The 12,675-nt window shown below is 41.1% G+C and overlaps 1 protein-coding gene across 1 annotated transcript in view; it reads right to left on the reverse strand.

Annotated features, from left to right (window-relative positions):
* LOC123729570 (receptor tyrosine-protein kinase erbB-4) overlaps positions 1 to 12,173 on the reverse strand; it is a 275,062-nt gene extending 262,889 nt beyond the window's left edge. Inside the window, exon 1 of the mRNA XM_045704752.1 lies at positions 11,770 to 12,173. Coding sequence (XP_045560708.1) covers positions 11,770 to 11,851 — 82 coding nt within the window. The 5' untranslated portion in view covers positions 11,852 to 12,173. The remainder of the gene's footprint in view (positions 1 to 11,769) is intronic.
* Positions 12,174 to 12,675: the final 502 nt, after the last annotated feature.

Genomic DNA, 12,675 nt, shown 5'->3' on the forward strand with positions numbered 1-12,675 from the left:
TGGCTGCTGCCCTGATTGGCTACTACACTGCCACGTCACCCCAGCCACCAGTCATAGCGTTGCTGCAGTTCCCGCCCCCACCCCATTCCCTCTTCTCCCGAAGTTCACTCCCACTATCCTTGGTCGCTATGGTGATGTGTGTTTACATGGGACTATCCAATTGTGAAACATTAATTAAAATTAATCTGCCAAATAAATAATTGTATTTTTTTAACGTTTTTTTTACGTTTGTGTGATGAAGACGATTAGTGATGAAGCCTAACCTTGCCTGATAATGTTAGCTAGCTACTACTAGTGGATATAATTCTAGCGAATATAGTGTAACGACCCTGGGTTTATAAGCGCGGAAATCGACTCTGCCGCTCGAGCATGCTTTTGCGGCACAGTCGATAGCGCGCCGGACATCGGGCTTGAAGGTTCAAGGAGCAGGTTCGAGACCTGCTCCTTGCTGTTTCATTAAATTGGTGTCGGAAGTGATCGGACCTTGCATCCACTATAGTGCGTGTGCTCGGCCGGTGAGCGCGTTCCTGTAAGACGTTGAGTCGCAAGCTAGCGCGAGGACGCGCTCTTTGAAAGGAGGGAGTAGTGTAACGACCTTGGGTTTATAAGCGCGGAAATCGACTCTGCCGCTTGAGCATGCTTTGGGGCACAGTCGATAGCGCGCCGGACTTCGGGCTTGAAGGTCGAGGGTTCGAGACCTGCTCCTTGCTGTTTCATTACAATAAAAATTAAAAAAAATAAGAAAAGAGGCACAATTTGTAATCCAAAGAAATTCCCTGGTGAAATGTATCAGCGTGCAGCAATGTCCATCAGCTTTTGTGGAGAATGACAAGCCTACGAGGACAGGCAATTAATTCGCCGAAAACGATGAGCCCCCGTTCGCTGAGAACGATGAGCCCCCGTTCGCTGATTCCAGCAGCGAAGAGGGCAAACCGGGGGAGTCCGAGCCACGCACTTCCACTGATGATGACAGCTCTCTGGCTGGACGTGAACAGGGGGTCGTACCTAGCCACACCTCCAAACATTGCAGACGAAGACCCTACTATATTGGACCCAGACTCCCCGTCTCCGATGACAGTGGTGGTGCTGCTGCTAAATCCGACTCCCAGACAAAAAACAGAAAAGTTCCCGGTGAGTGGCCAAAATATATGAATAGATCTTTAGGGGATATGTTAGTGCAGGCTGGGCCACATCAGGATAATTATGGGAATTTCCCAAGAGATGAGGGTCAACGAAAGTTTTCGTGCCCACTACAATAGGAGGATGGCGAACGGAGAGAGAATGGAGAGACCAAAGCTTGTCCAGCCTTCTGTTTTTGCTGCAAACTTTTTTCACACGAGTGCAAATCTGCGCTGGTCAGTGATGGAACCAGGGACTGGAAGAATCAGTTCCACCTCCTCAGCTCGCATGAGAAGTCGCATCACCACCTAGATAGTTTCCAGAGGTGGAAGGAACTGGAGATCAGGCTGGTGTCCAATCAAATTCAGATGATTTGATTTCAGGACCATGGATAGCTATCGAGAGAAAACATCGCTGACTGCAATGCAGCACAGGAGAGGAGAGGCCACTCTAGGTGGAGACGAAATAAATAAATGCTGATGTTGGACAATCAAATTCGATTTATGTAAATAAACGAAATTCGTCAAGGCTGGGTCATTGACATAAAGCTTATTTTACACTGCTCCAGCGAAACGAGGCCCGCCGTGCATTTATGAATGCACTTCTTTCCAAAGCGCAAATGATCTTACTCTGTTTTACAGTTCTACAGGAACATTAAAATATATGTTAAATATGTGTTATTTTTATTGTAATTGTAACAATTATGGGGTCGTGCCATGTGAGATAACAGGTGGGATATTATTAATAAGAAACTCGTTTTCCTACTACAGGTAGTAGGTTGCATAGTGATAGCAACAATATAACTCTCCGATGCAGGGGTTAAAGTAAAATTCCCTTCTGTCTGGTAAGGGACCTATATGTGCACGTGTCCACAAAACAAGTTTATGGGCATAAACATAGAATTACATAGATGATTGGAGCTTATTTCTTCATCTTACAAAAAAGATATGGTAATCCTACCTGTTTGACAGACACAATTATCCTATCCATAGACGTCGGAATAGCCAAATCACATCAAATCAAATCAAATTGTATTAGTCACATGCGCGGAATACAACAGGTGTAGACCTTACAGTGAAATGCTTACTTACGAGCCCCTAACAAACAATGGAGTTTTAGAAAATACGGATAAGAATAAGAAATAAAAGGAACAAGAAATTAAAGAGCAGCAGTAAAATAACAATAGCGAAACTATATACAGGGGGGGTACCGTTACAGGAGGTAATATGTACTAGAGGTCGACCGATTATGATTTTTCAATGCCGATACAGATTATTGGAGGACCAAAAAAGCCGATACCGATTAATCGGCCAATTTTTTGACATGTATTTGTAATAATGACAATTACAACAATACTGAATGAACACTTATTTTAACTTAATATAATACATCAATAAACTCAATTTAGCGTCAAATAAATAATGAAACACTTTAGTATTGCCAGTGTAACAGTATAGCTTCCGTCCCTCTCCTCGCTCCTACCTGGGCTCGAACCAGGAACACATCGACAACAGCCACCCTCGAAGCAGCGTTACCCATGCATAGCAAGGGGACAACTACTCCAAGTCTCAGAGCGAGTGACGTTTGAAACGCTATTAGCGCGCACCCCGCTAACTAGCTAGCAATTTCACATCGGTTACACCAGCCTAATCTCAGGAGTTGATAGGCTTGAAGTCCTAAACAGCGCAATGCTTGAAGCATTGCGAAGAGCTGCTGGCAAAACGCACGAAAGTGCTGTATGAATGAATGCTTACGAGCCTGCTGGTGCCTACCATCGCTCAGTCAGACTGCTCTATCAAATCATAGACTTAATTATAACATAATAACACACAGAAATACGAGCCTTAGGTCATTAATATGGTCGAATCCGGAAACTATCATCTCGAAAACAAAACGTTTATTCTTTCAGTGAAATACGGAACCGTTCCGTATTTCATATGACGGGTGGCATCCATAAGTCTAAATATTCCTGTTACATTGCACAACCTTCAATGTTATGTCATAATTACGTAAAATTCTGGCAAATTAGTTCACAACGAGCCAGGCGGCCCAAACTGTTGCGTATACCCTGACTCTGTGTGCAATGAACGCAAGAGAAGTGACACAATTTCACCTGGTTAATATTGCCTGCTAACCTGGATTTCTTTTAGCTAAATATGCAGGTTTAAAAATATATACTTCTGTGTATTGATTTTAAGAAAGGCTGTTGTTTATGTTTATGGTTAGGAGCAGTCGTGCAATGATTGTGCTTTTTTCGCAAATGCGCTTTTGTTAAATCATCCCCCTTTTGGCGAAGTTGGCTGTCTTTGTTAGGAAGAAATAGTCTTCACACAGTTCACAACGAGCCAGGCGGCCCAAACTGCTGCATATACCCTCTGTTGCAAGAGAAGTGATACAATTTTCCTAGTTAAAAGAAATTCATGTTAGCAGGCAATATTAACTAAATATGCAGGTTTAAAAATATATACTTGTGTATTGATTTTAAGAAAGGCATTGATGTTTATGGTTAGGTACCCGTTGGAGCAACGACAGTCCTTTTTCGCGAATGCGCACCGCATCGATTATATGCAACGCAGGACACGCTAGATAACCTCTTGCATCTAGGACCCCTAGCCAACAGCCAATGGGATCGCATGGCGCGAAATACAAAAACAACTAAAATACCACAATTCAATTTTCCCAAACAATCAACTATTTTACACCATTTTAAAGATAAGACTCTCGTTAATCTAACCACATTGTCCGATTTCAAAAAGGCTTTACAGCGAAAGCAAAACATTAGATTATGTTAGGAGAGTACATAGACCAAAATAACCACACAGCCATTTTCCAAGCAAGCATATATGTCAATAAAACCCAAAACACAGCTAAATGAAGCACTAACCTTTGATGATCTTCATCAGATGACACTCCTAGGACATTATGTTATACAATACATGTATGTTTTATTCAATCAAGTTCATATTTATATCCAAAAACAGCTTTTTACATTGGCGCGTGATGTTCAGAAAATGTATTCCCACCAAAAACTTCCAGTGAATTTACAAAAATACTCATCATAAATGTTGACAAAATACATAACAATTATTTTAAGAATTATAGATACAGAACACCTTTATGCAATCGCTGTGTCAGATTTTAAAATAGCTTTTCGGCGAAAGCACATTTCTCAATATTCTGAGTACATAGTTCGCCATCACGGCGAGCTATTCAGACACCCGCCAAGTTCGGTGCAACCCAACTGCTACTTCCACAACAAATGTTGTTTTTGTTCGAAATAATCCATAGTTATGTCCAAATACCTCAGTTTTGTCCGTGCGTTCAGGTCACTATCCAAACGGTAACGAGAGAGCGCAATTCGAGACACAAAAAGTCCAAATGTTCCATTACCATACTTAGAAGCATGTCAAACGCTGTTTAAAATCAATTTTTATGGTATTTTTTATGTAAAATTGCGATAATATTCCAACCGGACAATAGTGTATTGATTCAAGGACAAAAATAAAAAACAGCGTGCTCGCGGGAACACGCATATCCAATCTCTTTGTCCTCAGGCAGACCACTCAGTAACTGAGCTCCTATACTCTGCCCAGAGACAGGAGAAGGCTCAATCAACTTTCTGAAGGCTTTAGACAGCCAATGGAAGCCTTAGAAAGTGCAACGTAACAGCACAGATACTGTAGTTTCGAAAGGGACTAGAAAGAAAAATTACATTTCTCAGATCCTACACTTCCTGGTTGACTTTTTCTCAGGTTTTTGCCTGCCATATGAGTTCTGTTATACTCACAGACACCATTCAAACAGTTTTAGAAACTTCAGAGTATTTTCTATCCAGATCTACTAATAATATGCATATTCTGGTTTCTGGGCAAGAGTAGTAACCAGTTTAAATCGGGTAAATTTTTTCATCCGGCCGTGATAATACTGCCCCCTATCCATATCAGGATAAACTAGTAATATCATCAACCATGTGTAGTTAACTAGTGATTATGATTGATTGATTGATAGTTTTTTATAAGATAAGTTTAATGCTAGCTAGCAACTTACCTTGGCTTCTTACTGCATTCGCGTAACAGGCAGGCTCCTCGTGGAGTGCAATTTAAGGCAGGTGGTTAGAGCGTTGGACTAGTTAACCGTAAGGTTGCAAGATTGAATCCCCGAGCTGACAAGGTAAAAATCTGTCATTCTGCCCCTGAACAAGGCAGTTAACCCACCGTTCCTAGACCGTCATTGAAAATAAGAATGTGTTCTTAACTGACTTGCCTAGTTAAATAAAGGTGTAAAAAATAAATACAATTTAAAAAAAAAGAATTGTCCAAATCGGTGTCCAAAAATACCGATGTCCGATTGTTATGAAAACTTGAAATCGGCCCTAATTAATCGGTCATTCCGATTAATCGGTCGACCTCTAATATGTACATGTAGGTAGAGTTATTAAAGTGACTATGCACAGATGATAACAACAGAGAGTAGCAGCGGTGTAAAAGAGGGGGAGGGGGGGTGCAAATAGTTTGGGTAGCCATTTGATTAGATTTTCAGGAGTCTTATGGCTTGGGGTAGAAGGTGTTTAGAAGCCTCTTGGACCAAGACTTGGCGCTCTGGTAACGCTTGTCTTGCGGTAGCAGATAGAACAGTCTATGACTAGGGTGGCTGGAGTCTTTAACAATATTTAGGGCCTTCCTCTGACACCGCCTGGTTAGAGGTCCTGGTTGACAGGAAGCTTGGCCCCAGTGATGTACTGGGCCGTTCGCACTACCCTCTGTAGCGTCTTACGGTCAGATGTCAAACAGTTGCCATATCAAGCAGTGATGCAACCGGTCAGGATGCTCTCGATGGTGCAGCTGTAGAATCTTTTGAGAATCTGGGGACCCATGACAAATCTTTTCAGTCTCCTGAGGGGGAAAAAGTTGATAGTTTGTTGGTTATGTGGACACCAAGGAACTTGAAACTCTCGACCCACTCCACTACAGCCTTGTCGATGTTGTAGCATAGGCCTATTAATTGGGCTGCTATTATGTTCTGTTCCTCCGACTTTTAGCGGAGGAAAAAATTGGCCCAATGCCAAACATATTGGGGGGGCAGCAGAGAGGCCCACACACTGAATATGCTCCCAGTTTGCCACCTTTACTGACAACGTCTCAATCCAACATGGATCTTCGTCAGGTCAGATATACTGTTGTAAATAATCAAGAAAAACAAGAATAAAAAGAAGATTGACTTTCAGAGAGGAGAGTGGAGCTACTGAAACCATAGATAAAGCATTATGAAAATGAAGAGGAGAGAGAAAGTGAGAGAGAGAGAGAGAAAGTGAGAGAGAGAGACAGAAAGAGAGGAGGGGAAGAGAGAGACAGAGGCAGAGAGAGGAAGAAAAAGAGCGAGAGAGAGAAGATACGGTAGGAGAAAGAGAGAGAGACAGAGACAGAGACTGAAAGACAGTGACAGAAAGAGGGAAACTCACATGGCCTAATTAGAAGCAAAGTGGTTTAATTGTCTCATGTTGCCGACTTAGCCTTAATCACACATACATGATTTGCAATCTCATGTGCATCAGTAGGACTAGTCTACATGTGATGAATTACTGTCCTGTGGACCTCGGCTAGGACGGTGCTCAGAATTCAATTAAGAAATTCTTAAACGGGGGACATTTTGATGGATGACAATGACGCTGGCAAAACACATGTGCCCTACTGCCCGTACTTGTGCGGTGCATAGCTGTATAGCTGTATAGGACACGTGACATATGAGTATATAGGGTGATGCAGAGGTCAGGTAGGCTACTCTCTCTCTCATCAACACTCACTGAATCTGATACTGGGGGACAGAAAACAACCAACAACTCAAAACCTAATATCGATGCCATATCACTCCCCCCTTTCGAAGCCACCATACTCCCTCCCTCCCACACACACACACACACACACACACACACACACACACACACACACACACACACACACACACACACACACACACACACACACACACACACACACACACACACACACACACACACACACGAGTCTCCAAGTGTCACTGCTTTCGCTGCTGCTCTCTTCTGCAGAGAGGGGGACACTGTTGCTGTGTGTAGTGCATGTTCTGCATCTGAGTGAGACCCTTAACTCAGAGAGCAGCTAGCGCAGACAGCAGCTTGTGCAGAGCGCCTCACAAGCAGTCCGCTAGTCTGCCTCCACTTGGCTATGGAGGAGATCGCCTGGGAATCAAGGCTTGCTGTTCTTCGAGCTGAGTGCCAGAGACACAGAGGTCACATCTTCATTCATAGACAAAAATGGGCTGAGAAATGAATAAGAGGGTATGTGTGTGATGGTGGCGTATTGCCGTGTGGACAGAAAATGACACCATTCTTTTTTGCTAGATAGAGGGGAACACAAGTGACGTAGTTTAGAAATTGTGAAAGCCACAAGTCACAACACATTCCCTTTCTCCATAGTCCAGCCTCCCTGTCTGAGTCAGTCAGGCCATGGAAACATTTAGATGTACTATGAACTATGAACTCAAGATGGGCATAATAATAGAAACAATCAAATGTCAACCAAACAACTTCTCCATGTCATTTCAGCTACTGTAGCCTCTGCTCTGTACGTGGAGATAGCCAGGGTAATAATTCAGAATATTGACAGTACATGAACCAAGGCCATCTTTAATGCAGAGAACACCGGAATAAGAATTATCACTGAATTATCACAGTGAATTATTGTAATGTTTGTTTATGTGTTAAATAATCCCATAAGGGATGGGTTGCCAACTGGCGATTTGACACGTAAATAAAATGTCATTCATTCATTCATTCACTCATCTGACATTAAAATCTGAAAACATGAAATTACCTTAATCATGTATTATCCTTCATGTACATAATTAGATTGATAAACTGTAACATTTCAAACATAGTGCAACTGAAAATACCAGGGGGATATAGCCTTAGGCAAACATTAAATATGATTCAAGATGAAAAAGGATCAAAACATCCTAGCAGAGACTACATTCTATTTCCCTTGATGAAGGCCAAAATTAAATTTGAGTATTTTTGTAATTCAATAAATATTAACAAGACCAGATCATTCATTTATTATTTCATATTGCCCTTCTTTCATGGCAATTGCACTTCCTTCAGAGCACAATGTTGTCTAAAGGTAGCAAAGACGGCAAACACACGTGGCGTCTGAGATGGCGCTCTATATTCCCATGTCATGTTACTGAGGCATACAATGTCCACAAGTCAAACATTAAAACTATTTATTGGAAAAAATTATTATATCAATGCTTCTCCACTATTTGATTGCTGATCAAGTGTGAAAAGTTCAATAAATTAGAGTCTCATCATGCAGCCTTAGAATATATAAAAAAATCGAAACATGTTTGTATCACAACTAAAGTTACATAAATAACTCTAAATTAAGCATATAGTAGTTCCTGTTTCTTTGTTAACACTCAACACAGAATAGTCGCATGTCCGCACTGCCTCAAATACTTCAGAGAAAATATCCTTTCTATTTTATTCAGCTACGTTCAATTGTATTCTTCATACTATAAAATAATATAAAATAATGCCACAGAATTCTAAGCAAATCTTGTCTGCTAAATGAACTAGTGTAGCCCACAGCCATATTGCATAACCAGATCAGGGCCTAACATCAAGACAACTCAGAGTATGCTATTCTGTTCTTCATATTTCTCTTCATATTATGTTTTCTTCATAGTATGATTCTTTAGACCTGTCTAAAATAAATCATGGATTTATTGTGATGGATTTTTTTGACTTTTTCCAAATGTAGATGTTTCAAAGGTCTGCATCAGTGGCTTGTAGGCTATGAGTTGAATCCAGGACTTGCGAAATGTGTTTATGTTAATTAATGTTCAATTACCGTGAGACTGGCAGTTATTTGCTTCACAATCACCAAATTTCATGACCGCCACAGCCCTAAGAGGCGCCAAACCAATTATATATTTATACACTTGATGACTAATAGGGGGCACTGGTTTGATGCCACCTTGACTCCATTTTGGCACTCCCCGTTGTAAAAAAATATTTAGGAAACTATAGAAATGCATTTATTAATGACTTCATTCATGACACATGTATTATATTACAGACACCTTATTAATGCATACTTTTAAATGATATTATGTGAGCTACTCATAAAACATATATAAAAACAATGTTACTGTCCCCACTCCAACAATACAAATACTTAAATACATGTACCCATTGAAAAAAATATGAACATATTGAGTTACAGTTATAAGGAATCAGTCAATTGAAATAAATCCATTAGGCCCTAATCTATGGATTTCACATGACTGGGCAGAGTTTCAGCCATTTGCAGCCAATCAGAATTAGTTTTCCCCCACAAAAGGGCTTCATTACAGGCAGAAATACTTCTCAGCACCCCCCCCAATTGCACACTCCCTCAAACCTTGAGACATCTATGGCATTGTGTTGTCCCCAGAACAAGGTGCACCTGTGTAATGAGTATGCTGTTTAATCAGCTTCTTGATATTCCACACCTGTCAGGTAGCTGGATTATCTTGGCAAAGGAGAAATGCTCATTAACAGGCATGTAACATTTTGGGGATTTTTTATTTCAGCTCATGAAACATGGGACCAACACTTTACATATTGCGTGTATATTTTAGTTCAGTATAATTTTGTCCTTGAAACATAATTGAAATACTGTAGAATTCCATTAATTTCTATGGAGGACTTCTCCTACTGGGGAGTGCCAATATGGTCGACTGATGGCATCAAAGCCAATACATAGAATGCGCAATCCAGGGTTTATAGACGGCATTGGGCCGAACCCGTCTGTAAATGTCATATAGAGCTTCTGTCAGTAAACAACATAACTCCAAAGAGGGATTTGGACCGGTGCGTTATATCAGAGGTGCAGCTGTGAAACACCCAATGGTACAGATGGGTATGCCTCTCTCGCCTCACAACACATCGGGCTTGACATCCTGTCCAGCGGATGTTGGGGATCATAATACACGCAAGCACAAGGCTACACATAGACCAATACATACACTCACACACGCAAGCGGCAAACAGCAGCAGATGAAGCATCAATATGGCATACAACTTCAGTCTGATATATAGACAGTAGAAAGAGCATAAATAATCATAAGTAATTACCTGGAAGTCTGGAATCGAGACATACTACACCAAATTATGCCACATTTTGACAACAATATTTTATTGTTCTAATAATGTTTTAATAATTACTCATATGATGACAAAATGTGTAGGTAATCGGCTAAACAGGTCTAATCACAAATGCAGAACGGACAGGTTAGGCTATTTATTCCCTCCCCTGTCCCCTTATCTTTCAACCTCTTTTTTTATCTAAAGGCTATTCAATCAACGTCCTGTCGCCCCTGGGAAGTGTGGGTGCGCTTTATTGCATGTGTAGCTTTGAACAAACCGCATGCACAGGAGTGTGTGGTGCTATGGTCAATTCCTTGCTGTTCACGGGTCTATAGGATGTTTAGAAGCGAGAGTTGAGAACACCTGCCAAATCTGTTACACTATAACAACAGTTTACAGAAGAAGAAAAAAATTAATTACCAATGAAGTATTGGTTTGTGTCTATGGTCCGTGCTCACAAAAGCGCTCTCTCCATCTCTCTGTAGTGTGTGTGTGTGTGTGTGTGTGTGTGTGTGTGTGTGTGTGTGTGTGTGTGTGTGTGTCAGTCAGCGCGCGCTCTGTCTCTTTGCATGGCTCGGAGCTGAGGATAAAGATTTCCAGAGCGTTTCTCTCCGGTTCAAACTACACTACCACCTTGTGGAGAGCTGCACTGTTCTAAGCAGGGACCGCCAATGAATCTGAGCAATGTAAAACATTAAGTTCAGTTCTTTACTATACTCGCTTATAGGATATATTATATTTGTATTCCATAACCTATACGACCACTATTTATATACTACTACTACTACTACTACTACTACTACTACTATTTATATATTACTACTAAGTTTTCTATAACAACTGATAATAATAAAAATAACAATAACAATAATAAGAAGAAGTATAAGTAGAATAATAATAGCCTGCAATTGTTATTACTAATTAGTAGAAAGAAAGAAATAATAATAATAAATGTGCCCTTTCAAAATGACAAAAGTACCTGGGACTTGTACACCAAAGCCAACAAAACACGTTGTTTCTCTCTGAAAACAAACAAACACACCAAGACGGACCGATGCACACTATAAATGCCCACCACCACCCCGTACTCTCACAGAGCGAAGGACGACGCGATATGAGAATAATGAAGCAGTAGCAGGAGCCAGGAGGACAGGGTGGACTTGGTCTCGGTCTCGGTCTCAGTGATGTGATGTCCACTGTTTGTCCAAGCCAAAGGACACGTGTGACGAACATTCAATGCAAACACACATTTTCAATGGAGCCAGGGTGATTTCATAGCAGATATGAACGAAAATCAACATAGAGGCTATAGACAATTTAAAGTACAATCCCGATACATTTGAAACAAAACGGACACGTGTGGGGACTGTTGCGGCACACAAAATAACACTTTGTTCCGTGCGCAACGCGCACGAGTGACAAGGGTAGCCAAACACCTTGCGCTGCGCACCTGCCAGCAGACACCGAACTGTCAGTCACTCACTCACCTGCTTGTGAAGAGCTCGTCCGAAACATCGCGGAAGTGAGCAGAAAGCCGAAGCAACAAAGAACCGATGCTAGTAGCTTCATTTTCAGGGGTTCGCAGTAACTCCTTTGATTCACATGTCCAGAAGCAAAAACCCTTTAGGCTTGAAAAAGATGAACACGTAGACGTAGCTTGTTGTGTCAGTTTATAGTTAGGTTATTGATTTGGGTTAGTAGGCTAATTAGTCATAGTACTTCTTCTCCCAGTCTGGTTTATTTATGTCTCGTGAATAAAAGTTCAAACAGATTGATTAGCTTCCAACCAGGTTCCAAAGTAGCGCTGTAATATGGCTTGTCAAAATAGTAAAGCAATGCTCATCATGCCAATACTCTCTCCGAGTTGGATACGGTACGAAGCGACGTCTCGCAGTCTAAGAGACACACCCCCTTGCATGTTTGTGTCCTCCCATAGTCTACAGGATTGGTCGACGGTAGTGCTGATTTATTGAAGCCCTCCTCCTAGAACTCCAGGGAGGCTCCCATTGGCTCTTTGAAGTTGCCAAAATTCTTGAATTTGTTGCGTCGGTTCCCGTTGTGTCCCTCGCACCTGTCTCACAGTCTAGAAAACATATTGCTTGTCAAAATTATGTATAATACCTGTTTTGGGAGACCAACATGTAAGCACAATAAACTATATACAGGCATTTATTCTTACCACTTAAAATATCTTGAGGTTACATTTCTAGAGACAGATATCTAAGTGATAATAATTAATAACATTATGAGTAGCATAGGCAATGGTATTTATTGCCTTAGATAATGTGTTGAATTCGTTGTGATTCAGCTTTGACTTTTGAATAAAAAACCAAACAAATGACAACTGAAGTTAGAGTAATTGGATAGAATGTAAATAGTGTGTGTCCACATCA

Source organism: Salmo salar, chromosome ssa21, assembly GCF_905237065.1.
Source record: "Salmo salar chromosome ssa21, Ssal_v3.1, whole genome shotgun sequence".
Classification (NCBI taxonomy): Eukaryota; Metazoa; Chordata; class Actinopteri; order Salmoniformes; family Salmonidae; genus Salmo; species Salmo salar.